The sequence below is a fragment of the Uncinocarpus reesii genome, genomic scaffold (genome assembly GCF_000003515.1).
Source record: "Uncinocarpus reesii 1704 scaffold_3 genomic scaffold, whole genome shotgun sequence".
NCBI classification, from domain to species: Eukaryota; Fungi; Ascomycota; class Eurotiomycetes; order Onygenales; family Onygenaceae; genus Uncinocarpus; species Uncinocarpus reesii.
In genome coordinates this window covers 2,149,326-2,174,994 of record NW_003052498.1, presented here as the reverse complement: position 1 = coordinate 2,174,994, position 25,669 = coordinate 2,149,326, and the positions used below count along the sequence as shown (strand labels likewise).

The window sequence follows — 25,669 nt, the reverse complement described above, 5'->3', positions numbered from 1 at the left end:
GAAGCTGTAAAACCGCGCAAAGTGTGTTGCCCGTGGCAAGTACATCGTCTACGACCACCACTGATGCTCCTCTAGGGATCACATTCAAGCCCATCTCAATCTGTTTCGCCTTGGAAACGTTAGATGCCGATGTCGAAGAAGTTATATGTGATGCACACCTGGGATAAGAAATGGTGGGTGGGGGCAGTTTTCCCGCTTCACGGATCAGTGCCAATGGTACTCCAACCCGCAAGCCGAGTGCTGAGGCATAGACGAAGCCGCCGGCCTCGCAACACACTATCGCATCAACGTTGGCCCAGTCACCGGTGAAGTGAGACTGCATCAAAGATGTGCACAGGGCCAGCCCATCTGGTTGCTGGGCGATGTTGAGCACGTGGCGAAACTCGATGTTCGGGCGTGGAAAGTTGGGCACCAGATTCACCATTCTGGAGAGTCGCTGGAGATCTTCGTGAAAGAACGGAAGCAGGTAGTTCTCGGCAAACCTAATTGCTGCCTCGTCCCCCGTGGTGTCATTGTCAAAAATGAAGCTGGGGTGGTGGTTCAGGGCTGTCAGAGTTGAACGGTCTTTGCTGCTGTCTTTCACGGTACTCTCTCCGCGAAGCTCCCGAGCCGTGTCAGTGGCTTTGATACGGACTTCGATCAGTCGACTAGCAGGCACCAAACGCGACAAGGTGGCAACCGGAGCCTCATCCCTCATCCCTGTGATCAGTATCACATTGGCATCTGCGGCATCGTGCACCACATCCAAGAAGTGCTTTTCTGGAAGGAGTGGTTGTCGCTGGACCTGATTCTGGAAAAAGTCTGTCAAGGCTGATCGATGCTGCGCTTTGTATGCACGATCCTGAAGTAGACGCTTCAAGCTCGCACCAGTAGCTGCCGAATACTCTCGCTTGGTCGCATCGCTAATGCTGATTGCGCGCGCCGCAAGGCGGTTTTGAGTGTTCGCGATAAACACGGAGGCCCAAATGTCGGCGCAGTAATCCTTCCCAGCGCAGCTTTCACCAGTGACCAGAATGATTAGCTTCTGTGCTGTCGATGCTTTTGGCAATGGGCAAGTGTACTTGAGCACATCAGACGGGTCCGCCGTGCGCTTCAGGTGGGCTAGGCGATGCCGATTTGGCCCAAAAGCGTGAACAGATAGTGGCCCATCTCTTGGATCCGGTCCCAAATCTGCACTATAAACCCCACAGCTCGAGGGCAACAAGTCCTCAGCGACGCGGTATACCCACCGCACGACCTCTCGAGCCATCTCATTACCATCATGATCTCGGGGCCACACGCCAGTCACAACACAGGCATACTCCCAGTCCCGACAACCGAAGGCAGTGGCGTTACTTTCCACATCGCCGACTGCTCCCCCACCCTGAAGCAGATGGAGGTAACAGAGTGGTGATGGCCTAGTTGCAATGGCCTCTACCAACTTTCGAGTGAGTTTTTGCTCGCCAATACTTTTTAGAAACAAACATCGCTTGAACGAAGAAGTTTTGTTGCCGCCGTGTCCGCCATGCATTCCAGACATGTACAGCTCGGCGTCGAACACATCCACACCGTTCATAGACTTCAAATTATCTCCCGTTCTCAGTGGGTCGCCCACAGCTAAGGGTAAGGGTGCACAGGGCTGCGAGTTGCACCCCCGCGTGGAGACTTGGAACATATTTACCCCAAGGTGCATCTGGCCGGCTTCCCAGTATAAATATGCATCTGCAGAACAATTTCGGGGCAGTTTCTTTGCAAAGGTCTCCTCGAAGTGGCTGATCTTGAGCCTCGCATCCTGGCCGTCCCTCAGTGGAACAACCCAATTTCGAACCGAGTACGTAGGAGCGGCAAAAGCCTTGAAGGTCACGCTGATTATTATGCCAATATTGGTTCCAGCACCGCGCAACGCCCATAGGAGATCCGCTTCGTTTCTTGGGCGGACAGCACCGATTGGCCAGTGTTGACTTGGCACATCGCCGATGCAGAGAACCTGACTAGATTCGACACTGACAACCACAGCACCGACGATGGCATCGCACGCCAGCCCGTACAGCCTAGACAAATGCCCGATGCCGCCTTGTAACCACAGCCCCGCGCCCACGCTTGGCCGAGCACCCAATGGCACTGTCAGGCCGGCTGCCATGGTTTTACGAACAATATCCCCTGCCTTGCAGCCGGCTTCAGCGACGATCAAGGGAAGACGATCAAGACTGGATCGTTCCACCCCATCCCGACCCTGACAAATGTGTATTCTGTCAAAAGCACCCATATCAATCGCAACGATATTTGGCCATAAGCAGTGACCGCTGTGACCACCACCGACGATGGTGAGGCCAGTCTTATACTTAATAGCCCATTGAACGCAATACTGGATCTGTCGAATCTCTGTCGGCTTAACAATTGACGCAGGGCGATGAAGGCGAGCCTCCCAGTTTTTAACTGATATGCCTCCCTCCAGGACTGGCACCTGAGCTGTCAGCTCGGATACAGCAGTCGAATGTTTGGTAAAAACCACCATCGCGTTGGGCGCACTGAAGAAGATACGGTTTGGCCGAGCTTCCGTTTGTCGACTGAGTGCACGGGACGCTCTACGCCATTCGCCTCGGGTAGCTTTGTCGACTTCTGTGTCTTGCAATTCAAATCCTGCAACGAAAGAAGCAAAGCTATCCAGTGCATGGTCGTCATCCGGAACGCAAATCTCCCCGGTTGGAAAGGTAGCTGTTCGATGGCATACCAATCTATCAAAGTCCAAGTGCCCATCGCGATGGAAAACTGTTACCACACCCTCGGGCTGTTCGACAAGCATTTCTAGAGCTTGTTCGATGAATTTGGCTTTGGGCTTTAGGCCATACATGCTGTGACAGAATAGGATCACGTCGTATTTCTCGTCATTGTCATGAGTGTCACCAGCTGCATCCATCTTCCTGTCGCTGTGCAGGATAAATGGCACTCGATGGATATTGGGAGAGTTTTCCAGACAAGGGAACGGCCATTCCGCTCGCAGGTTAGGACGAAGCCATTTCTCCATCTTCGTGGCGAAAAGGACGTTGGGTTCAAATGCGGTATATCTCTTGATTTTTTGTCTCAGATGGCTGGGAAGATATCCGAGTATACTCTTCGGTCCGGGGCCGATTTCTAGCACTGAGATAAGAGCGTGCGAGTTGAAGATGGTGTTCAATACCTCAGTCATTTGGGGAATAATAAAGTCTCGATAGATGGCCCAACCTGAGCCTCGCACGAAGTTATCGAAACCATCGCTGTACTGTGTGTCCGACAACGACTGCTTCGACAATGATGCCGTTGCGGTCGCTTTCTGTTTCAGTACCCGCTTGAGAGAGTCGAGGTCGGCCATTTCCACTGCGTTATATGAGCTGACTGTAACGATGATGGGATCTGTTGGTGAGGTCCTAACGACGATGCGCTCGTGGTTTAACTCTTCGTCAATTAGGCCAGCGGCCGTCAGTTAAGCGAAGTTCTTTGACGCTAGGCAGTGAGTGGCAGTCTACCAAATAAAGCTGGGCCCTTGCAGGTGGTATATTATTTTTCCACCCGCCCGTTTCGAAAGCTGCCGTGCCATGCTCCTGATTTAGGAGCATGCATGACACTCATATCCGTCTTCTAACTGTGATTTTGGAAGCCCCCTTCCGTCTTTCGAGCTATCAAAATGTCCGTCTCATATGCTGAACTGCAGCCGCTCCCCAACATTCTTCAGCGAGCCCAGGTTCTGGTACCCAGCTTAGTGACTTCTGCGAGAGCCGGTGCCTTAAGTCAGCCATTTGCACTTCATTACCTTTCCATATTGATTCGGACTCGGTTGAGGTGTTCGTTGCGAGGACCATGGTTCAGGAGATGGAAGATATTCATGGGATGGCGACTCTATGGTAAGTTATAAATATATGTACCACCTTTCCGGCAAGATTTCTGATTCTTGACCAGCTGCCGAGCTCCCGTCGGCGACCTGTCTCACGAAGGTTTGACTGGGCGAGGGGCACTTCCATCTGACTCTTATCACCTATGCCTCGAAACACCACGGCAGTTGGAGTCAACACTGAATGGAGATGGAGACCGGATTCGGAAGCTTGCGAAGGCTGTACGCACAATCCTTGAATGTGTTGGGGAAGATCCTGAACGAGAAGGCCTACGTACGACACCAGAGAGATATGCCAAAGCCATGTTATATTTCACCAAAGGCTATGCGGAGGATGTTCAAAGCCTGGTCAATGGAGCCATCTTCCACGAGAACTACGACGGACTCGTTATTGTGAGAGATATTGATGTCTTCTCTCTTTGCGAACATCACGTGGTTCCCTTTACTGGAAAGGTACCAAATCCTGCACTCATTTTGGCACAAAATAATAATAACCAAACAAGGTAGATGCACATAGGGTACATCCCAGACGGCCGTATATTGGGCCTCTCCAAAGTGGCCCGTTTGGCTGAGATATTCTCTCGCAGACTCCAGATTCAAGAACGCCTGACGAAACAGGTTGCCATGACCATTTTTGACGTGCTTAACCCCAAGGGTGTTGGGGTAATCATGGAATCCTCCCATCTTTGTATGGCCATGCGTGGCGTAGAGAAGGTTGGAACTGCTACAACTACCAGCTACATGGTTGGGTGCATGCGGTCGAGCGCCGAAACCAGAGACGAATTCTTATCGCTCCTGCGTCGAGGATAGCCCAGTCCTACTCGCATTTGGCTATTGCATCGGTGCTATTTTTGGCGTTCCCTCCATCCCGCAACTGAGCTGAACCTAAAATCTGAGATTGACGTATTACAAGATGCTCAATTGATTGCTATATCATTGCCACCTCCCGCTACAGCTTTTACTTTTTGTGTTAGAGATCAGATTAGCGAATGTCAGTAAGTATGTAGCCGGGAATTTTACGCTTCTCAGGTCGACCATTTTTACGTATGATTGGCGCTCGAAAGACATCGTTTAAAGCATGTTCGGACGGGGACTTGCGGCGCAGTTTTCTTCGTTCCAAACATCCCTGTGGTACGACCAACAGTAGTATGCGGGTGAAGAGATGGAAATAGCTTACGGTGATCTGCTGAGTTGGGTAACTAAGTATTTCCAAAATGATTTGGTTAATGATGCTTGCAGTGATTAACTAGGCGCCCTCGCATTGCATCTATATCCCTCCGCAAATTCTGCAATCATTAATCAATTATTTTCCGGTCGAATCCCCAATCGGTCTAGCCCAGGAGTCTAAAGCCGTGTTTCCCAGAGGTCAGGCACACCATCACTGATCTTCATGATGGATCCAGAATGAGCGCAGGGTGCACCAGGCTCTTTATTCGCATCACACTCACATTTTGGAGCGGCTGCCAACTCGCTACCGCATAAGCGCCGGGTAGCTGAATGAATACCGTGTGAAATCTGACTCAAGGAGCCTCAAACTGCAGCCGCCCCCTGAGAAAATTATGGTAGCATTTGGGCGTTCAATTTGCAGCAGGGCACTGCGCCAATTTCCCGACCACCTTGCAGAATTCATTTATATTTAGCCGGATATAAACTTCCGGGGCGATTTCAACTGTCCAATCCCCCTTTGCTAGCAAATGCACCCTCTGTTGGGGGAATGGCTTTCTGCAGATGTGATATATCCTTGCATCAACCCCAACTCTGTACAACAGATAACTAATCAGGAAACCTGCGTTTGACCTACTCAGGCATGCAATTGCCAATTCAAAATGTCCGCTTCCCCAGAAGTAAAATAAAGAGAGATCACATTGTAGACATAGAACGAGACCCGTCTGCATACCACACACTATTGAAACTGAGGCTGTCCTGTTTCTCAAAGTAAGTACTGTTTCCACAAGTGACAACGCGCAGGACAAGTAGGCTAATTGACCAGTAGTCAGATGGGTCAAGTCGCAAGTTTCGTCGCTTCAGGGGCTGAGATCGCGGTTAAATTCTTTCGTAGGCATTGTAGGAACCTCATGTGTGTCTCGGGGAGCCATTCCCACATCAATTCCATGCGTTTCACCACTGACATTGGGCACTCTCGGCTCTTCTGCACCAGGTACTGTTGCCGGTTCATTGGGGAGTATTGTTGCTACGCTTCAGAGCACGGCTATGGGCGGTGGAGCGACCGGGGCTTTGAACGCTGCTAGAGTAACCGGGGCCTTTCTAATTATCTAGAAATGGGAGCTTTTGGGCGAACCTGGGGTTTCCCGATCATCATATCCTTAGCGACCATCTAGCACGCACTGGACAAGAAGTTGTTTCGAAAATAGCGTTCTTTCATGTATTTGAAGGTCTGAGACCTACCTACCCTTCATTAGCTGATACCTCCCATTTACTCTTAACAAAAGGCAGTGATTATTCAGAGGTTGCAAATCTGGTAAGATTGTGCTTGGGTTTTGTTAAGTATGAAGGTAAAGCCATCAGGCTTTTAGAGTCAATTGATACCAAGTCATGAAGCAAGGTTTATCATCCGCTGGTCAATTCAGTTAAGATAACAACAGGCAAAATGAGTTCTACAACCTAGTGAGCAGAATCTTAATGCCAGAGTGAGTCATGCAGTTTCCCAGACTGCAAGTGAGCTGCACTGTTCTAATATGGCTCTCACCAACTGCAACATTGATGTTGAAGGGCAACAGTGGATTACCAGTCATTTATTCCGGAATACTCTGGCAGTGAACGTCCTCTCTTTGTTTGATATCAATAATAAAGAATCATATCAACAGAAATCGCAAATGGGCGGAAGGGATATCTGAGCACGTAACCGAGTACCACCTGGACCTGGAGAAGCAAAGAGACCCGGAGAATCGAAAGTACGGAATCAACGCACTGGTGAAGAAAAAAACCGAAGGGAAATTAGAAACAGGATTTTCGCTCGAGCTGCATCTTATAGTTTGATACATCCCTCCTTTTGTTGGGAAAATACGACACAGCACGGTGGACACACGATCATGATTGAACATCACGGCAGGAAACAAAAATAAATAGGGAGTAAAGTGATGGCTTGGTGATCAAACAGAGAAAATTAGAAATTAGCACTGATAATAAGGGCTGTAAAGAAAAGAGAAATATACATAGAGTTAAGTAGCACCTTGGGACAACTGCAGTATAATAGAAAGATGGTAAAATAGTTAAACAAGAGAAAGCAAAGGAAGGATATAATTAATGAAAAACGTTACCCGGTACCGCTGCAGCTGCATGGCCGGCCGGACTAAAAACGTGTTTAAATCATATTTGCCTGAGTTGGCGTTGTAGCGGCGGATGTATTATCCTTGCTCAATGTAGGCACGGGTGCTGGCGCAGGGGCAGCAACCATCGGCATCGTTGGGGTTTTGATAGGTGTTTCTGAGCGAGACTCCTCTTCATCAAGCCTGCGTCGCCAATTGGCAAAGCTATCACTCAGCCCATCTCCATAGGTCTCCTTAACAGGCGTGCGTTCAAAGTCGAATTGACTGCTCAGGCGATAATTTCGAGTCGTGCTCTCCCAATGACTTCGAAGGGCGTCGAGTTCGGTGGCTAGGGAATCAAGCGCAAGTGAGCCGCGATGGTCAGGGAATGAATCATCCTGCGACACAGTGCTATCAGCTCTCGAACGTCCTCGGGCTGCAATCGCGTTACTGGAAGCATTGCTCGTGGTGCGACTCAAACCGTTGGAGCCAGCACCCAAATGCGACTGGCGACGGTAGTTGACAACGGAAGATTCCACCTGGTCCAAAAGCATAGTAACTTTCTTCTCCGCATCAAGTGCACGATTTTCCAGCAACGTATTTTCCTTCTTCAGTTGTTCCAGTTCGGCTTGAGATTTCTGGATCGATTGCGTGACCTCGTCTTGGAACGCTTTGAACTCTGATCTCGAGTTATCTCGTTCTGAACTCACTCTCAACAGATCCCCCTTGACCTTCGCAAGCTGACCCTCGAGTGCAGAAACGGATGCAGAAGTAGTCTCCTGCAGTTGAGTTATCGACTTTTGTAAACTAGCCTTCTCCGCTTCCCACTCAGCCGGTGACTCTAGCGGTTGGCTCGGTGTCCTCTCTGAGTCCTTTGAACTCAGAACGTTGTCCAGCTCGGTTTGCAGTTTCGTAGAGTGCGCCTTGTATTTGTTGAGCTCATCCTTCATCCTCTTCAGCATCTTCTCCGTTCCCTTCACGTAATGCACGGCGGCCTGGTAGTCGTTCTCAAGCTGTTCAAGTTTTTCCTGGTAAAGGCGATCGGCCTCTTGCTCTCTAAATTCAAAAGTCGCCTTCATCTCTTCGTGGGATTTCAAGCTGGTTTGTAGTTGCTGTTCTAATTCTCGTAATCGCGTATGCTCGGGGGTTCCAAACCGCGATCCAGGCGAGTCTAACAACGGCGATCGTCGATTATCAGACATGTTGACACCACGCTCGCCAAGGAGATCCTTTAAAGCGCCGTGCTGAATGGCTAGGGCACTAGTGTCTCTCTGCTGGCTCTCAAGATGTGCCTTCACCTCCCTGACTTCGGCATTCAGAGCCTGATTATCCTTTAAGGCTGCCTGCAGCTGCCTTCGAAGCTGAAGACCTTCTCGGCTACTCTGCTCTTGATAAGCTTCTAGCCCCGCAATCCTTTCTTCAGCACGTCTGAGTTTATCAGCTGCCACATTAGCAGCATTCTGACTGTCCTTGACCAACTCATTCGCACGATCAACTTGGGCTTGAAGAGCCGCGTTACGTTGATCGTGAAGCGAAGCAGCGCTTTTCTCCGAATCAAAAGAGGATGCACGTTCCAAACCAGCCAAAAATGCAGCTTTATGGCTCTCTGCCTCCCGAGCATGCGTTTCCGCTAGCTCTTCGGCATCTTTGAGTCGCCGCACCGCAGTCTCAAGCTCTGCGGTCCTTTCCTCGTGCTCAGCCCTTAGATGCAGCAACTTTCTTTCCAGACCTTCACGGTGTTCTTTCTCGCTTTCTAATTGCTTTTCCATGACTGCCGCTTTATCAACTGACGCATTAACCGCTTCTTTCAGGGAGCCGAGAGTGAGACTATAATTCTGCAGCCGCTCGGTAGATTCTTCCAATTTTTGCAATAACTCGGCTTTGTCAACTTCAAGAACTTGGACCGAAGATTCCGCATTAGACCGCAGCGCCGATTCCTCTCTGAAAGAGAACTGGAGTTGATGCAGTTCCGACCGCAACTGTTCTAATTCTAGAGTATTACTTTGATTGTCCAGCTCAGAAAGTCTTCGACTCGCAATTTCGTGGAGTTCCTCGGCTACTTCCCTTGCGCGTCTTTCCTCCTGAAGTTCTGCTGACAGGAGTTCCACTTTATTCTTGAGCTCGTTTTGGGATGCCAAAGCTAACGCGAGACGTCTGCTAATTTCGGTGGTCCGTTCTCCATTGGAGTCAGATGGATTTGAGTCTAACTGTGGGGTTCCCGAAGGGGTTCCCGCGCGCGCAGCTAGTTTGGCCTGGGCATAGGCCGCTTCGTTTATAGCAACGTCCCGTTGGTGCTCGACTTCGGCAACCCTTTTTGACGCAATGGCTGCCTGCCGATCGACGTTGGCCTGCATCTTTGCCAGTTCTGCCTTCATAGCAAGAAAAGCCTCAACAAATGAGCGATCGTCCTCCGCAAAATTGAGAAGGTTCTTTTCATCTAAAACCGCAGGGTTCGGTGTTGGCACGTAACCCTGTTTTTTGGCTAGTGCTAACTCGGAGGCATACCACGCATTGCGACTTTTCATTGCTTCAAGCTCTTTCATAAGTGCTTCTTGGTGAGGGGTGAGACGGGGTGAACGGGGCTCATCTCCGAAATTTCGGGAGTTTCTATAAGGTCTGGGTTCTGAACCGAGGATTGATTCATCTACACTCTCGACAGAGCTATGTCTTTGCTGGCGTAACGACCGCTGTCTTGAAGGGGCACTCACTAAAGGGGCGGCTTCACCAGCCTCCATAGCTCGCGCATTTCTTGCAGGTTGTGTTGGGGTTCGTCGCCCGTTACCAGCAATGGGACTTTGCTCCCGACCAGGTCTCATGCTACCATCTCTCATAACAGGGGATTGTCGATCTTTCTCAGACGCCCTGATCGCTTCCACAGGACCGACGGGTGGTCTGTCTGGTTTCATAGATGGCTTTCCACGAGGTCCTTGTGACCCAGGGTGTGGACCTCGAGGGTTAGGTGGTTGTCCGGATGGGGGTGGCCCAGCGGGCGCTTGGGCAATTGATGCCCGCGGCAGTCTAGAGCCAGGTCCATTAGGCCCTGGACTTGTAACATTGTCTCGACCCTGAGGTGGTGGAGGTCCCCGTCTTTGTTGGTCTGGAGTCGAATTCAGGGCTTCACGAGAAGTACGACCTGAAGGCCCTAGTTGTCGTTCGTTTGGAGGTATCCTTCTGGGATGTCTATCGCCAGTGGGAGAAGTAGGTCCTTGTTCAGGATAGCGAATTTTACCAGTGTCCAGCACATATACCAACCCGAGCTCCTGAATATCACGGGGCTCAGAGCTCGGCTCGCCGCCAAGAACAACGATCTGTTTACCAAAGGTGGTCATTGTGTGTCCGGACCTCGGCGACGGTCCCGGCCCCATATTATGGAACGAGTACCAGCGTCTGGTCGTAATCCGGAATGCAGCCAAATCACCCAAATCAAGGCCCTCGTCCGTGCGTCCGCCAAATATGTACATAACATCATTTACGAGGGCGGCTGCGTGGCCTTCTCTCGCGGCAGGTATAAATCCAAGGTAGTCCAGCTGCGTCCAAAGATTTGTAGTCGGATCATAACACCAAACATCGTTAAACCATTGGATTCCATTCGTGCCACCAAACCTAAGGCCTGATTAGTGCTGTCGTTCTTTCAAACGTTTTCTCACAGACTCACAGATAAAGCTTGTCGTTGAAAGTAACTACAGTGTGATTTGTTCGTGCCGGAGGAATTTTGCCTGGGGGCGGGCCACCTTCATGGCTGCTCCTCACAAGGAATTCCCACTTATTCCCGGGGTTTTGCAAAGCATTAAGATCAAAACAAACAAGGTCATTAAAGAAAAAGCCTTCCACTTGGCCACCAAAGACGTATATTTTAGAGCCAAGCATGTTCAGAGAATGGCCATATCTCCCTTGAGGCCTTGGGCCTGGCGGCACAGCACGAGACCATTGACGTGAAGCTGGGAAACAGAGGGGTTAGCACTTGCAGAGCACGAAAGGTGGAAATGCGGGGCGGGTTGCGCACAAGTGTTTAGAAAATAAAGCGTATCGTCCAGGGCATCATTCTCGTTTATTTTTGTATCTCCCCCAAAAACAATAAACGCATTCCCAACAAGCAAGCTCGAATGGCCCACTCGGGGACCGGGTCCTTCAGTAACGGGAGTAATGGGAGTACATGTTATGTTAGGACCATTAGTCTCAATCATCCAGAGATCTCCTTTGACTGTCGATCCTTCCACCAGGCCTCCCATCAAATAAATATCACCATCTTCCGATGCGACGGAGCTAACGGCGGCGCCATATCGGGGAAACGGCGTAGCTTGTGAAGTGGGAAGGTTTAGGCGGCGCTGCGACCAAGGAAAAAGCGAATTGGCGCCTTGGGACGGCGGGCCGGCATTCATAGGCATCTGTCGTGGTCCCTATAAAACGATCTTGTTAGCCCCAGAGGTAGGATAATGGATGCAGAATAACTTGGAGATTGCGGGCTCACTTGAGTGTCGGAATCAGCCCTATCTCGTCTTTGTCGAGGCGGCGGTTGATTTGGAGGTCCCGAAGGAGGAGGCACCATAGCATTCATGGGACTATTGTGCCCTGAAGTTGAGGGACGAGGCGGGCCTTGCTTGGAATCAGCATCACGAGGGACGCCATTGGTTCCGGGGCCTGGAGGGGGTGTAGGAGTTGAATTGCCCTCCGATGCGCTGAGGTTTCTGGGCGCTTGCGGCACAGAGGCCGGATGGTTGTGCTTTTTTGACTTGAAAAAGAATGCCATTCCCGGCCGATCGAAACGGGTGGTTATGGGAAGGTTTGGGGCGTCGATTCAGGGACGAATCCGGCGAAGGAGTACAAAGGGTCGTGAAATGCAATGTGTCGAGCGGCTGCAATTGAGCTCATCTAGAGAAGAGATGCCCTCACGCGACACCAACAGATATCAGAGGAACCGCACGCACGAGGAAAGGATTCGAACTCGAGGAACGAGGCCAGAGGCTGGAGGGTGTCCGGTGGTCGGAGGTAGCGCTTGATGCCGTTGAACGGTTCGCATCCAATATCGGGCCTGGTAACTTCCAAAGTATGTAGTTAAACGCCCAGGTTCCGCGGCTGCTGGCTGTGTCCCTGACCCAACTGTCTGATTAACCTCTGATGGAGAGTCTGCAGAGTGACCAGTTGGACGCAAGGGTCAATGCAAGACAGCGAGACCATTTGGCATGGCCCAAAGGGTCTAGCAGCACATAAAGGTCAGTCTGGACAAGGATGAAGCCAAAGGGTGAACAGAGACTCCACAGCAGCTTGATAGCATTGACAGGAACAGGCGGAGGGCGTGCAAAGAACTTGCTCGGGTTGCTGGGGACGGCGATGTTCAGTCCTTCAAGTTTTAGTTAGTTAGGGGTGTTGTGCCAAGAACCTAAAAAAGTCGCAGTCCTAATATCCTCCGTATTTCCCTCCCAGGCACCGCGGCACCGCGATGCTTCTCGCGAAGGGTCATTGCGGTCAGGGCTTGGATTACTTCCTCTGTCTTACTATACAGGTGCAGGAGAGCAAGTGTCATCTGGTTGCTGTGGCGTGGGAGAATTCCATGTCATTCAATCATTGATCGAGATATGTGCCCTATGAGACCTGCTCGCTCCTGCATTGTGCATCGTGCTTGGTGACATGCATTTGTGATATGTGAGACAAGCGATTGACTGGTCTGATTGCCATGACCCCAACACAAACAGCATTAATATAGCTGAGACAGGGTAGAAAGCACAGAGTGCGATCTAACAACGCATGGAACATGCATCCAGAGGACACAATACGGCAATACTACCCGATCTTATGAGCTGGGGTGCGCTGGTTGGAGGTCGGTGCTCCGTGGGCGATGTATATCAAGCCCTACCCGCCCGACAATTTCCAAGTTGCCCAAGAATCTCAAAATTATTGGTTTCTCAAAGCTACCGAAATGGAGAGAGGAGAGATCATCCTTGTACTCCGTACATCTCTTGAACGAGCTGGTCTATATTTCTCAATATGACATATACAAGGTCTGCGGGAAAGCCAAGGTGATAAAACATAAACGGGTCGCCCCAAATAATCACCTATAAGTACTCAACACAAAATTCAATGACAGCTCTTCCCGTATTTCTTCAATCTCGAATAGTTATACGGCAATGGGGCTAGAAACCCCGCAAGGGCCGACGCCGCCGCAGCCAACCAAAATTTTGGATCATTCAGTGCTACAATGCCACTCGTCAAATGATAATCAACGATATTTTGAACAGTTTCCATCCCCAACATCGAGACCATGCTCATTCCTGCTGCCGTCTTTGCTGCCGTCGCCCATGTCAGCTGGTCACGACCTAGCCGTAGGAGGACGGTTTCCAACGCCATTGACGTGCTTAGGCCAGATATCACTGTGCACAGGTTGTTAGAATACCAAAGGGATCACACAGATAAGGAAGGAAAGGGGCCCAGTTATTACTTGATATTCCCATAACCAGCCCAACCGACATATCCGGGCAATTCGCCTGCAGGAACCACATCGCAGAGAAGTCACCGAGAGAGCAGCCGATCAGACATCGAAATGTGTTGATGCCTGCACGTTGCCACAAATATCTCGACTTCCAGAATCCTAGAGTCAAAGCTGACGCCGGGGGCTGCGTTGGTTCGTTCTGGGAAGCTTGAGATTTGGAGCATGCAGCGCGAATACCCGAGTAAAAGATCGGTCGGGGAAGCGTGCGTCTGGTCAAAGTGCGATGGACAAAAGACTGCTTGGAAAATAAGTTTGGCCGGAAAGAGGAACAGTGGGATAGGGCCGGATTGGCGTGCCGCGCCACAAATGCGGCCATCGTACACAAAAGCAGGCTCGATTAATGACAACTCTTGTGACCGCCGTGTTGTGTATGCGAAGCTGGAGACAAATTTGCCGATATATGGGGCCAAGCCAGGAAGATCCCAGAGAGAGCAATCCTGATCAAGTTGCGATTATCGAGCCCGCGTTTATGGACGTTCCACGCAAGCGTGGCGAGAGTTATGAGGAGGAAAAGGGGCTTGAACCGGTGGAAGATAGTAGCAGACGCAGAACCGATAGAGAGGAAGTCAAGCACAGCCTAGATATCAAGAACAATCAGTCATTGAGTACCATGTGATGGCTTGATCTCGAGGCTCACTCACTGGCAGCCAACAGCAAGAGCTGTGAAGAAGAGCAGGTAGGATTGGAGAGAAATTCGCGAGAGCCCTTGACAGCTTGGAATTTCCCTTGTTGCCAGCGTTAGCCTTTTCACCCGCAGGGTCTGAAGACTTTGAATCACAGCAGGAAGGCATCCCGAACAGTTTGGAAAGGAACCGGAGCGATGGATGTCAAATTGTAGAAAAGCAAAGGCTTTAAATAGTATCCAACGTGGCAATGGACGGAGTGTAGCACTTGGTATTGCGCAAGGCCGCTGCGTGGTTTTTGCGCGATTGTTGCGGAGTCAAGAACCTAATAAACACTCCGAGTCAGCTTGATTGTATCATCTTCAACTGAAGAACCAGGCCAGTGCCGGCAAGCTTACCACTGGGAAAAGCAGCACAAACCACGCAGAGCTTCAAACTTTCGGAGGGATGGAATAGCTTTTATACCAGTTGGCCTCGGATGAAATAGTGAAGCTTACCCGCATCTGGCTACCAAAAACAGCCGGCCGGTCCGATCTCCGGAGATAAAGCTCCTGGGTGTTTCCATGTTTGTACAGCAACAATGATATGATCCGATGGGCGAGCAAAAGAAGTACTGGTATTACGTTGCCCTTGGACAATTTTCCATTTTTGTCGGCCGGTCCGCGATCAGCTTTGCAATGATGTGCTCATTAGTTAATTGTTACCCGTCAAAGTGAGCCTGGCTGGCTGGATAGGCTTTGCCCGGGTGATAGATCAGTTCTGATAAATAATTTATTGCGACCACCACAACATCACCCTTCGTTTATGGAGATCCGTGCGAAAAAACAGACCAGGTAGAGTACAGCATCAGAACTTCTCCAGCCCACTTCACCACTTTCCATCTCTTGCAGATTCCACGCTCCCATTCAGCAGGCAAGCGACAGTAGTGGAGCATCGCGCTGCCAGAATCCTAGCCAGGCATAGCACTCGCTCAAGGATTTCAGGCCCCAGGTGACGTACTAATGACTCTGCTCATTAGTGAACATAATGTTCCGGTTGAAGTTGCCTCGGCCTTCTGAGCGACAACCTCTACATCTTCGGATCGATTGTGCCCTCGACGTGCTCTCCAACGACTTGGAGCTTGTGATTCCGGTCGCAAACTTCAGGGAATTTTCTTAGTTCCCACCAATGCAAGGGCAGTTCGCCATTTTAAAGGAGGGAGAGACGGCTGGGGTTGTCCGAGTCGCAGGAAGCAAGAGTTTTTTAGTTCGAAAAACAATGTGCGACCAATATCAGGATGGACGGCCGCAAAGGACACAGCTGGGCGAGGCGAGAGTGGCCCTTTTAAGCCTTTCTAAGTGTCTTATCGATTGTCTCCATCCTCCCGAGGCCTTGATGCTTCAAGAGTGATAATATCTAGCGCGCAATTTCAAAGGAAGAGTGGTCGGTCTGTGCTGCGCTGTGCATGCCTTGGAATCTAAACTCAACTGGTGGCAATTTATTTGCAGTCAGGGAAGTTGAGTGCCTCATAGAGGGAGAATGGGAGCTTTTGGAGGGCATGATGTGTCCGCTGGATAGGACCTGAATGTTTATTGTTCATCAGAGCTGACCTCGGTAGGTATATATTGGAGCTTGAATTACTCTCTGTGTAACTAGGTAATATGATTAGTTAGTTAGATAAGCGTGCGGGTTGCTCCAACTTCCGCTGAGGCTCCAAAAGACGGGATCAACTCCGTGAAAATGAAATGAGGACCAGCATACACCGAAATGCGGTTTTCAGTCATTGACGAACACATCAGGAGGCCATAGTCTGGTATGGCACCCTTTCTGAAGCTTGATCCCAATCCAGGGCAGCCATCAGTAATTGCAGGATAAAAGCATTGACACAAGTTGGGTAGCAGCACATGCTTGACAGGGCCCCAAATATTGTTTGCCATAAAGGATGAGACTTCTTCTCGAATCTTGGACAGAGCAGTTGGTACATAGTTATATCAAATGTTTTGTATGGTTTCAATAATTGGGTTCTAGAACAGTCGGGAGTTGACTTGGTTCATTTTTGAGACCGAATCGGCCTTGACTTTGACCCTTTTTAAAGAGCTCATACATATCCAAAGCCCAGCCGGTTCACGTGGATTCCATGAGCCACAAGATGTTAACAATGATGGCGTTGCTGATTTGAGCAAGTGAGAAGGGGAGAAATAAATGGAAAAGTGAGCCCTGGCGCCCTGTGGCACGGATATACGTAGCAAGTATTGAATCGATGCCCGACCTGGGAATCGACTGGAGGGGAAGAGCACGCTGTCCAGTTTCGTGTTGCAGAGGACTCCGAATGGATGACTCGCATAGGAGCGATGGGCCTGGTGCCACAGTCGTCTGGAGATGGCGCCAGGCAGTTGAAATCTCAATCCAGAGCCGCCCTTCCGCAATACAGAATGTGTGCTTGGCCAGCGGCTGACAGCAACCGACATCCAAGAAGGCGGTCCTGAAACTCAGCGGCGCCAGCAAGACGCGCCTCGAACGGTGAGAGAAGTGACGGTGAATCTGATGCCTTTCCTCTTTCTCCTTCCTCTTTGATCAGGACTTCCAATTCCCGCCAATCAGAACGCAGCGTCTTTAAATAGCCCCAACACGTGACGCGAGACAGAGCAGCACTAGCCCAATGCGGCAAGGCGCAGCCAAAAGCTGAGGGAAAGTGCATTCACGCAGCAGACCCACTTTCCCATTCGCACGCCAACTCATCCCATCCCTCACGCTCTCCACCACCAGAACCACCACTTCAAGCCTTTCCGCCCTTTTACACCTCACCTCTTCATCATCGCCCATCCTCCACTGCTCTCTCCATCCATCTCCCCCGCTCTTCTGTCCAAGGGGTTTTTCCCTTGTGATTTCCCGTTATCAGCATCTCATTTTGCTTCCTGTTGTTTTGAGCATTTTGGTTTGCCTGCGTTGTCGACAGCAAGATCTCCCTCAGCTCGGTTGACATCGCTATTCTCGCTGCCCAGACCGACACCACAATCAGGTCTAGCATTTCAGTACGCTTTTTGCTCATTTTGCTACAAGGTCAGTCAGTCACTGGGCTTTTGCCCTTTCTTTGGTGTGTGATCAATCATTGTTCGTCATTCACTTTCTCATGTCTGGTGATTTGAAGATCATCAATTTTGCTTCTCTCGAACTATTTCTTAACCTTGTCTTTTCTCTAACTCTATCTAAATTTCGATTTAGGTCAGCAGCTACATCTATCCTCGCCCTATTCGCAATATCCCCGGATTTTTAACATCCCAGCAGAGTCAACATCGTGGTATCGATAAGCTATTGTCAAAATGACGACTATGGTCAGTTTCCCGGAAAAATCTCTTGAGGAATAGTCGTGGATGTGACCCTCTTCTATGACCATACTGACAACGCATGCTAGGATCTTCGTGTCGGAAACAAGTACCGTATCGGTCGAAAAATCGGTAGCGGTAGTTTCGGCGACATCTACCTTGGTATGTGGAATCTGTTCGGATACTCAGGACTGTACTGATGGCTATCAGGCACCAATATTATCTCAGGTGAAGAAATCGCCATTAAACTCGAGAGTGTCAAGGCCAAGCATCCTCAGCTTGAATATGAAGCTCGCGTTTACAAGTCCCTTGCTGGTGGTGTTGGTATCCCGTTCGTCCGTTGGTACGGCACTGAATGTGACTATAATGCCATGGTCATCGACCTCCTGGGCCCCAGCTTGGAAGATTTGTTCAATTTCTGCAACCGCAAATTCTCGCTGAAGACTGTCCTCCTGCTAGCCGATCAGCTTATTTCCCGTATCGAGTATATTCACGCCAAGTCGTTTATTCACCGTGATATTAAACCTGACAACTTCCTCATGGGTATCGGAAAGCGCGGAAACCAAGTCAACGTGATCGACTTCGGCCTTGCGAAAAAGTATCGTGACCCGAAGACTCATTTTCATATTCCTTACCGTGAGAATAAGAATTTGACTGGCACTGCTCGATATGCCAGCATCAACACCCATTTGGGCGTGGAACAGTCCAGACGTGATGACATAGAATCTCTCGGTTACGTTATGCTTTATTTCTGTCGTGGATCGCTTCCATGGCAGGGCCTCAAGGCTGCCACCAAGAAGCAGAAATACGACCGTATTATGGAGAAGAAAATGACCACTCCAACCGAGGTACTTTGCCGTGGTTTCCCCAACGAATTCGCTGTGTACCTGAACTACAGCCGTTCTCTTCGCTTTGACGACAAACCCGATTACTCCTACCTCCGCAAGATATTCCGCGATCTCTTTGTTCGCGAATCTTTCCAGTACGATTATGTTTTTGATTGGACGGTCTACAAATACCAGAAGAATGCCCAAGCGATCGCCCAGGCAAGCGGAAATACGGGTAATAATGCCCAGGATGACGAGGATAAACCTCGCCGTCATCTTGGCGCTAGCGCAGCCCCTGGAGGTATTCCCGGACAGGGCAAGCCGGTTGCTATGCCTCTTCCTCGACGCAAATTGCTAGACCGCACAGCGGGGGAATCCCACGACCGCGCACTGGGAAGTGACAGGATGTGAGTATCAGCAATCTATGGTTCCGAGTAAGGAACTCTTCTCCTGTGCATTTGGTGTTCTATGATACTGGCTAGGGAAGGTTTCAATTCAAGAGTCTGACTAATTTAGTCTTCGGCGTTAGGCTTCGTTCTGCTTCAAGAGGTGCTAATACAGGCCCTACCCGCACTGGTTCTGGTGTTCAATACTTGAGACAAAATGATATGACTGGTGATTGGTACTGATTTCGATATGATGACGATGCCATACTTTTTTGAGCTGGTTGCCTTTCTTTTTCGCTCATTCAAAAATGCCGCTCCTTGTCATATCGAAATCAGGGAGCCTTTTGCAAATTGAATGCGGCAATGCCAACGTGTTCTTTTCATAGGACATCTGAGGCTCAACTTGTTCTGAAATCTCTTCTCCATTTATTATGGCCTAGCCCTCCATTCGATTTTATTTCGCTCATGGCCATTTCGATTACGGATTCTTTCCTTTCATCAACGCTTCCCGTTTGGACCCGGTTTAGACACCTTCGATAAACCGCGCCGACAACTGATTTTGTTCCCAGTCGCCAGAGATTTCCGATATTCGAAATGCGCCATGATGCTATTTATGGGATAATTGGTACAGGTTTCAGAACACGTATGCTAACTTTGCGGTTACCTTGGAGCAAGTTTTGGGCTACACTTGTCTGGGAGCTGCCTTGTTACAATGGTATAATGTTGATGGATTGTGGATGCGCAATTCACATGCAACCTCGCCCTATCTGCAAACTTGTGGCGATCTTGATCCGTCTATCATTTGCCTTCAATATCACCCACCAAATTGATGTTCTTTCCCCCTTTCGTTATTTTCCCCATTTTTCCCCTCTGGTTCTGTGTTCTGTTTACTGCTCTGTTGCTTTACGATTTGTCTGCAAGGAAATCTATCCGGGGGTGAGGTGCTATCCTTTATGGAGAGCTGAATTTTTGAATTTTGCACTGACAATGACCCTCTCAAAGGGGTTGACAACCTATGTTATCAGCATGCGTCACAAGCAAAAGGCCATTGGCATACGTGAAGTCCGGTGCGTGTTCTGAGGTGCGTGGCGATGGATATGGCTAGGGCCGCTTCCGGGGTGGTTGATAATTTTCCTTGCACCGTTTCTTGTCCTGCTTTTCCCCCAACATGTTGCGTTTTGATATTTTCAACATCTTTATCAATAAAAATCTTGGCCTGTCAAGCGAATGAGGATTTTGTTGGCGAGGAGTGCATGTGTGGGGAAGTAAATGCACCTGGGGACGACATGGCGGCCTAACCAAAAACATTGACTATTTCCTACTGCTTATGATTACAAGTACCAGTTAGCTCTTATCCCCTAATGAATCAGTTATTTGCATTTATTACTTCGATGCTTCGTATCAGTGATTCAGTATATTAGTTTATTTTCCACGCACGGTATACATCTAAGGGAGCTTCTCCCGTGTGCCAGGCTCAAGGGGTATATAAGTAGACTTGGGCAGCTCAGACCCTGCATGCCTGAGGAAGCCTGCAGAGTGAGCTAACTACGCTAAAACAGCCATCAACCGGCAGCTTGCTGGAGTGGAACTGAACTGGCGCCGGGAGACCAGCGCTCGACGAACTGCGGGCTCTCTCCACTTTGGCCAACGCCCTACTCTATGGGACTACTATGTCGTGACTCGAGCGTGCAAAATTGTGTACGTTCTGCTGCAGAAATGGTTGCGGTCCTTTAACTGGAAAAGAGCAGGAAAAGTCTATGCAACCCCTGTCTCGCGATTTTCACGCCTTTCCTTGAACGGACCCTCGCCCCCTCGTTGAGCCCAGCCTTTTAATCAGCCCAGGTGAACAGCAGGTTCGCCGGAGAGGCTTGAGCTCTTCTCTGACCCCGTTTCGTGTCGACTTCCCGGCAACACCTCTGTCAAACACCACTCTTTTGCCACTTGATCTTTTCTTCCTCGATCAAACCAGCTCGTTTCCCCGCAAAACCGGCAACCGACCATTCATTCAGCACTATCCCGGGTTCGACGACTGAAAGCATGGATTACGGGTATTATTCCTCTGCTCAACCTCACCCAGTTTATCAATTCTATGGGCTCGAAAATCCCCAGCAGCCTCAGCCCAATCCGAATGCAGATCAGTTTCAGGATGTCCCGCCTGTGGTATGCTCCCTTAGGTAGCGAGGGCGGCCGGCCTGCCTGCCCATTTTGACGTCAACTCGCGAGGCAGCAACTTTGTCAAAAGCAGTTGCTAACGTTTTCTTCGAAAATCATAGCAGGACCACTTTCAGCCTTTCAACCCATACGCTTTTGAGCCCGCTGTTCCCAATCATCACGCCGCTGATGTCCTCCCTCCGGAGCCGCTCGCAGCCGACGTCCTAGATACCTCGAACCATGATTCAAGCGATAATAGGCTGACGGATTCGTCCAATGTACATCCTTCTACGGCCACGGAAAATAGCGATGAGGCAGCACAGAACCAGCGGAGCAGCAGTGAGGAGAAGGACAATTTGACACCAGCACAGAGTCGTCGCAAGGCGCAGAATAGAGCTGCGTATGTTTTCCTAAAAAGATTAAGTAGACGATGATAGTGGAGAAGAGCAGACGGTTGACTTTTGGATTTTGTTCTAGACAACGAGCGTTCCGCGAACGCAAAGAACGACGGGTACGAGACCTCGAGCAGGAGCTCAGCGAATACAAACAGAATGTAAACACCCTTATGGAAGATAACGAAACCCTGAAGCGCGAAATTGCAAAGGTAGCAACGGAGAACGAGATTCTTCGTGCGACATCGACCGCAAACCGTTGCGCCGGAACTGATAGCCATCATGACACTGAGCCCATCACTACTGGACCAATGAAATATTCCCCAACCGACTACAGTTTGTGTGATGGTGAAAGCAAACCCAAACCTGTGCACCGGATCAAAGTCCATGAAACGACAGGCGAGAAACTCCTTGATGCAGCGGCTACCTGGGATATGATTGTGAACCGGCTAGCGGATGAGGATGCCAAGATTGATGTCCAGGACGTTTACAATAGGTTGAAAGGCCATGCTATATGCGACGGGACGGGACCCGTGCTTGAGGAATCAAGGGTCAAAACGGCAATCGAGGAAAGCATCGCTGCAGGGAGAGATGAGTTGATTTGAATCCTTTGGAGGGTTTCGTACTGGTGCAGTGGGATTCCTTGACAAGAAATCCCTTTTTGTGTCTGGGTGGTTCTTTTATTCTGGTTACCGGATTGATTGACCGGCTTTTGGATCATTTATCTTTGTTTATCTTTCTCCCTTTGGGTTCAACCTGAATCCGCTTATTGTGAGTTGCGAAACTCGCTTTCTTGCTCTTGCTTTCAACTTTTTATTTTCTCTCCTCTCTTATGGAGTACTGTCGCAGGATACATCGTTTTGTTCGAGCCTTGGCGCTATTCCGGTGGTGGATATCGTTCTGCAAAAGGGGGAACTGTTCCGGCAGTGGTGTTTAGGAAGCCGATATACTATATATACCAATTGTGAGCAAAATTGAACATATTCGCCGAGTGTTGTATGGATTACCCGCCTTCATGTTGGGTATCAAAATGTCAGCGAATGTTCGTTGAGGGCCATCCTCGAGTTCTTTTGCCAGCTCTAATCCTCCTGCTCCGTACGAAAGAAGAAAAAAGGCCGCGAGGAGATTCTGAACCTGGCCTATGTGGTATCGATTTCACATCAAAATGGCTCTTGGGTGATTCAACTATCGTAAACCGGACTAAGCACATATAAGAGAACAGACCGTTCATTTTTCTTGCCCAAAGCATTCCAAACAGACTCATGATATCAAGCTGTTTGTAGATATTGCCTAGCTGCAGCGAAACCGCCAAAAGCTGCTGGTAATTGGAGACGGCCTTTTGTTACTCCATAGACCAAATAACTACCTCTTAATAGTTATGTGAGAGGCAGACTGACACCCAAGTGGGAGCAAGCTAGTTGAAATTGCCCTCACCAGGACATGCATGGAAAAGCAATGGAAGCATTCCTATGAAATCACATTACAAGTTTTTTGATGAGGCAAGAAATTTTTTCTCCAATGAAGTCTGCATTGTCACTCCTATAACTATGATACCGCTAAGGCCTTAACGTTCTCACATGTATGGGGAGAACAGACGTTTAGGGATTGGATTTGCGGGAGACACGAAGGTGCTCAATAAAATCCCAAACTGGTCTCGTTGTATATGGCATGCAATTCTGCTGAGGAAGACAGTCAGTCCCAGCGCAGGAACTCGCTACTTTATAGACAAAACTTATCTTGCCTTTGAAAGCTTCAATTTCAGACCTACCCAAATTACGGTCTCAGGCCAAGATGAGAATCATCTATACAGAGGACTGACATGGTTTGGGCAACTGCACCGCTATAACTACTGGGCCTCCTGATTTCTCAGTTCACTCTATATCAACCTTCTCACTCAGCAACTCAACAGGAGGTAACTAACTACTCAGGTGACCTCCAGCCGTCTCGTCAGTCAATTTGAAAACTCGTCTTCTACAACCCTTTCCTCATCACATATCCCCGCTCCCAGCTTGTTGTAGAACGGAAGAATGCCCGTCGCTTCACCCACAGAGGCCCTTCGCGCCCACCTCACCTACACACAAACCTCAACCACTGAAATTCGGTACCAGCGGTCGCCGCGGCAAAGTCGTCCACTTGACCCAGCTGGAAATCTACACAAACGTCCTCGCTGAGATTCATTACCTACAATCCCTCCCGCCCTCAGAAGGCCAAGGGCAGAACTGGCAGTCACCTCCCTTTCGACCGCAACGGCTACAAGTTCAACACCTCGAAGAGCTTTTAAAGAAGGACGAAGAGCCCATCAACGATGTTGTCAAACTCACTCGGGAGAAACTCCTCATGTAGCCTTATGCCGAGTCCCTTTTCGATGGCCAAGGGATGTTCCGTAGCAAGCTAGCAGGCCTTCTGCCCGCTTCAGACGCAGCAAAAACCGTCTACATCCTGCGCTACCTTGATTTCTTCGAGGGCGAGACGCTTTAAGGCGTGAAGCTCTTTGTCTACCAGCACTCCGCCGTCGGCCGTGATCTTCTCGTGGAGATTCTCCAAAAGTTTGGCGCTGAAGTAACACCCATCGGCCGCAGCGAAAGCTTCGTGCCGATCGATACCGAAGCCATCGACCAGGCCCAACTTGACCTTATCCAAAATTTGTGTAGCGACAGCGATCATCCGCTGCTCGTGGCCTCTGAAGGAGAGCTTCGCTTCTTCAGCGGCGACCGTTTGGGCATGATTGTTGCTGAATTTTTGCATGCCGACGCCGTCGTCGTCCTACGGGCGCCGAGAGGCGACAGTCCGCAACATCAATTTTTTTTTTCTTTTTTTCTATTTATATATTCTGCCACCGATTCTGCAATTTAGTAGTAGTAGATTCTATATGGAGTATGTACAGAACAGCTACCCCCAACACCACATAGAGGTGCATGCCTGCTCACACTCAGATCTCTACCTGTATAAGCTACATATGAATGAAATCCTCTTTCCGCAAAAAACTTCATACATATGGGGGTGGAACAAAAGTTCTCAGAGGGCTTGGTGTACCCGGTACCTAGTCACATGACTAATCACATACATAATATAGTCATGTGATGGTACCTGGTATGCCAAGCCTGCTAAGAATTTTTGTCCCACATTCCATGTTGCTGAGTCATCACTACCACCCACCCCCATCTCCAAGTGCTCAAATGTCTTTTCCACATATAAATTTGTGAACAATATCAATAACCAATGGAGGCATATTTGCCTAGATAAATTGCATGTATGGAGTATGAAGAAATCAAATCAAATTGTGTGTATGGATTATGAAGAATTGAATTGCTGCAACCCCTCTTATATTCTGACACTAAGAATGTGGTGAGGAAAGCAGTGAACAAAAAAAGAAAAAAAAAATTGATGTTGTGGACTGTTGCCTCTCGGCGCCCGTATCATCCCTATCAGCACCAACGATGCCATCGATCGTGGACCTTTAGCCCATGTCACTGAACCAAAGACGAAAATCGGGAGCCCCTATGTGATTGATGCGTCATCGCGTTTGCGGATGGGAAGCCAACGGAGGCTTCCTCACCGGCTCCAGCATCGAACGCAACGGTAAGGTGCTCACCCCGCTTCCAACGCGCGACGCGGTATTGCCTCTGCTCTGCGCTCTGTTCGCGGCGCAGAACCACCAGATCACGCTGCCAGAACTCTTTGCCTCGCTGCCTCCCCGGTTCAGCTGCGCCGCACTGATTCGGAATTTCCCTAGTCAAATGAGCATGAAAATCATACAGCGACTTTCACCCCTCCAGGCCGTCATGCAAGAGGTCTAATATGGCCCCAATCACATCATTGTTCGCGATTCCAATCACACGACACTCGAAGCCACCAAGCCTCAAGCTCAGCAACTTGACCAAATTCGCCGAGAGCTCCAGACCGTGTTCTCCCCCGAATCCGGCTTTGCGCCGATCACCCGCATAGGTTACACTGACGGAGTGCGAATCAACTTTGCCAACGGCGATGTTGCTCATTTTCGCCCCTCCGGCAACGCTGATGAACTCCGCCTCTACGTTGTCGCCGACAAGCGAGAGCGTGCCGGCGTGATCACCAGCCAGGGAGTCGCGGAACTAGACGGCCTGTTACGGCGTCTAGAGCGCATGGTCTTTAAGTGACCAATGACCAGTCATTTATTTTCTCGTCCATACCATTGGTCGAAGAAAATGGGCATGCTGCCATCTGGTCTTACCTACATCCAAACAACCTCCTATATTCTGCTCATCTACCTGAGTTCTTCAATTACCGTACAGATGCTGCCAAACAATTTCTCTTCTATACATTGCCTCCTTAATAGTGAGATTAGTCCATAAGTTGGGGGTACCTCCATACTAGGTACGGTTTCCAGTCATCAATCAGAGGCTTAGCACGCAGAT

At 49.6% G+C, this 25,669-nt stretch overlaps 7 protein-coding genes across 7 annotated transcripts; 3 read left to right on the top strand and 4 right to left on the bottom strand.

Moving 5' to 3' along the window:
• Positions 1-84: 84 nt before the first annotated feature.
• Positions 85-3,328, bottom strand: UREG_05515 (uncharacterized protein; the record flags this gene model as incomplete). Its single annotated transcript, XM_002584780.1, has 2 exons — positions 85-100; positions 159-3,328. 2 exons carry the CDS (start codon positions 3,326-3,328, stop codon positions 85-87), a joined length of 3,186 nt encoding a protein of 1,061 aa, XP_002584826.1.
• Positions 3,329-3,813: 485 nt separating this feature from the next.
• On the top strand, positions 3,814-4,654 carry UREG_05514 (GTP cyclohydrolase I; the record flags this gene model as incomplete). Its single annotated transcript, XM_002584779.1, has 3 exons — positions 3,814-3,857; positions 3,913-4,297; positions 4,352-4,654. The coding sequence occupies 3 exons, from the start codon at positions 3,814-3,816 to the stop codon at positions 4,652-4,654; spliced, it is 732 nt and encodes a 243-aa protein (XP_002584825.1).
• Positions 4,655-7,166: 2,512 nt separating this feature from the next.
• Positions 7,167-11,857, bottom strand: UREG_05513 (uncharacterized protein; the record flags this gene model as incomplete). The annotated part of the gene is made up of 4 exons (XM_002584778.1): positions 7,167-10,713; positions 10,766-11,048; positions 11,114-11,507; positions 11,579-11,857. 4 exons carry the CDS (start codon positions 11,855-11,857, stop codon positions 7,167-7,169), a joined length of 4,503 nt encoding a protein of 1,500 aa, XP_002584824.1.
• A 1,325-nt stretch (positions 11,858-13,182) lies between these two features.
• On the bottom strand, positions 13,183-13,910 carry UREG_05512 (uncharacterized protein; the record flags this gene model as incomplete). The annotated part of the gene is made up of 2 exons (XM_002584777.1): positions 13,183-13,475; positions 13,544-13,910. The coding sequence occupies 2 exons, from the start codon at positions 13,908-13,910 to the stop codon at positions 13,183-13,185; spliced, it is 660 nt and encodes a 219-aa protein (XP_002584823.1).
• Positions 13,911-17,516: 3,606 nt separating this feature from the next.
• On the top strand, positions 17,517-18,953 carry UREG_05511 (casein kinase I isoform delta; the record flags this gene model as incomplete). The annotated part of the gene is made up of 4 exons (XM_002584776.1): positions 17,517-17,528; positions 17,609-17,681; positions 17,730-18,753; positions 18,908-18,953. 4 exons carry the CDS (start codon positions 17,517-17,519, stop codon positions 18,951-18,953), a joined length of 1,155 nt encoding a protein of 384 aa, XP_002584822.1.
• Positions 18,954-20,769: 1,816 nt separating this feature from the next.
• On the top strand, positions 20,770-21,880 carry UREG_05510 (uncharacterized protein; the record flags this gene model as incomplete). The annotated part of the gene is made up of 3 exons (XM_002584775.1): positions 20,770-20,892; positions 21,006-21,283; positions 21,361-21,880. 3 exons carry the CDS (start codon positions 20,770-20,772, stop codon positions 21,878-21,880), a joined length of 921 nt encoding a protein of 306 aa, XP_002584821.1.
• Positions 21,881-23,687: 1,807 nt separating this feature from the next.
• On the bottom strand, positions 23,688-25,475 carry UREG_05509 (uncharacterized protein; the record flags this gene model as incomplete). Its single annotated transcript, XM_002584774.1, has 4 exons — positions 23,688-24,038; positions 24,752-25,004; positions 25,044-25,366; positions 25,413-25,475. The coding sequence occupies 4 exons, from the start codon at positions 25,473-25,475 to the stop codon at positions 23,688-23,690; spliced, it is 990 nt and encodes a 329-aa protein (XP_002584820.1).
• Positions 25,476-25,669: the final 194 nt, after the last annotated feature.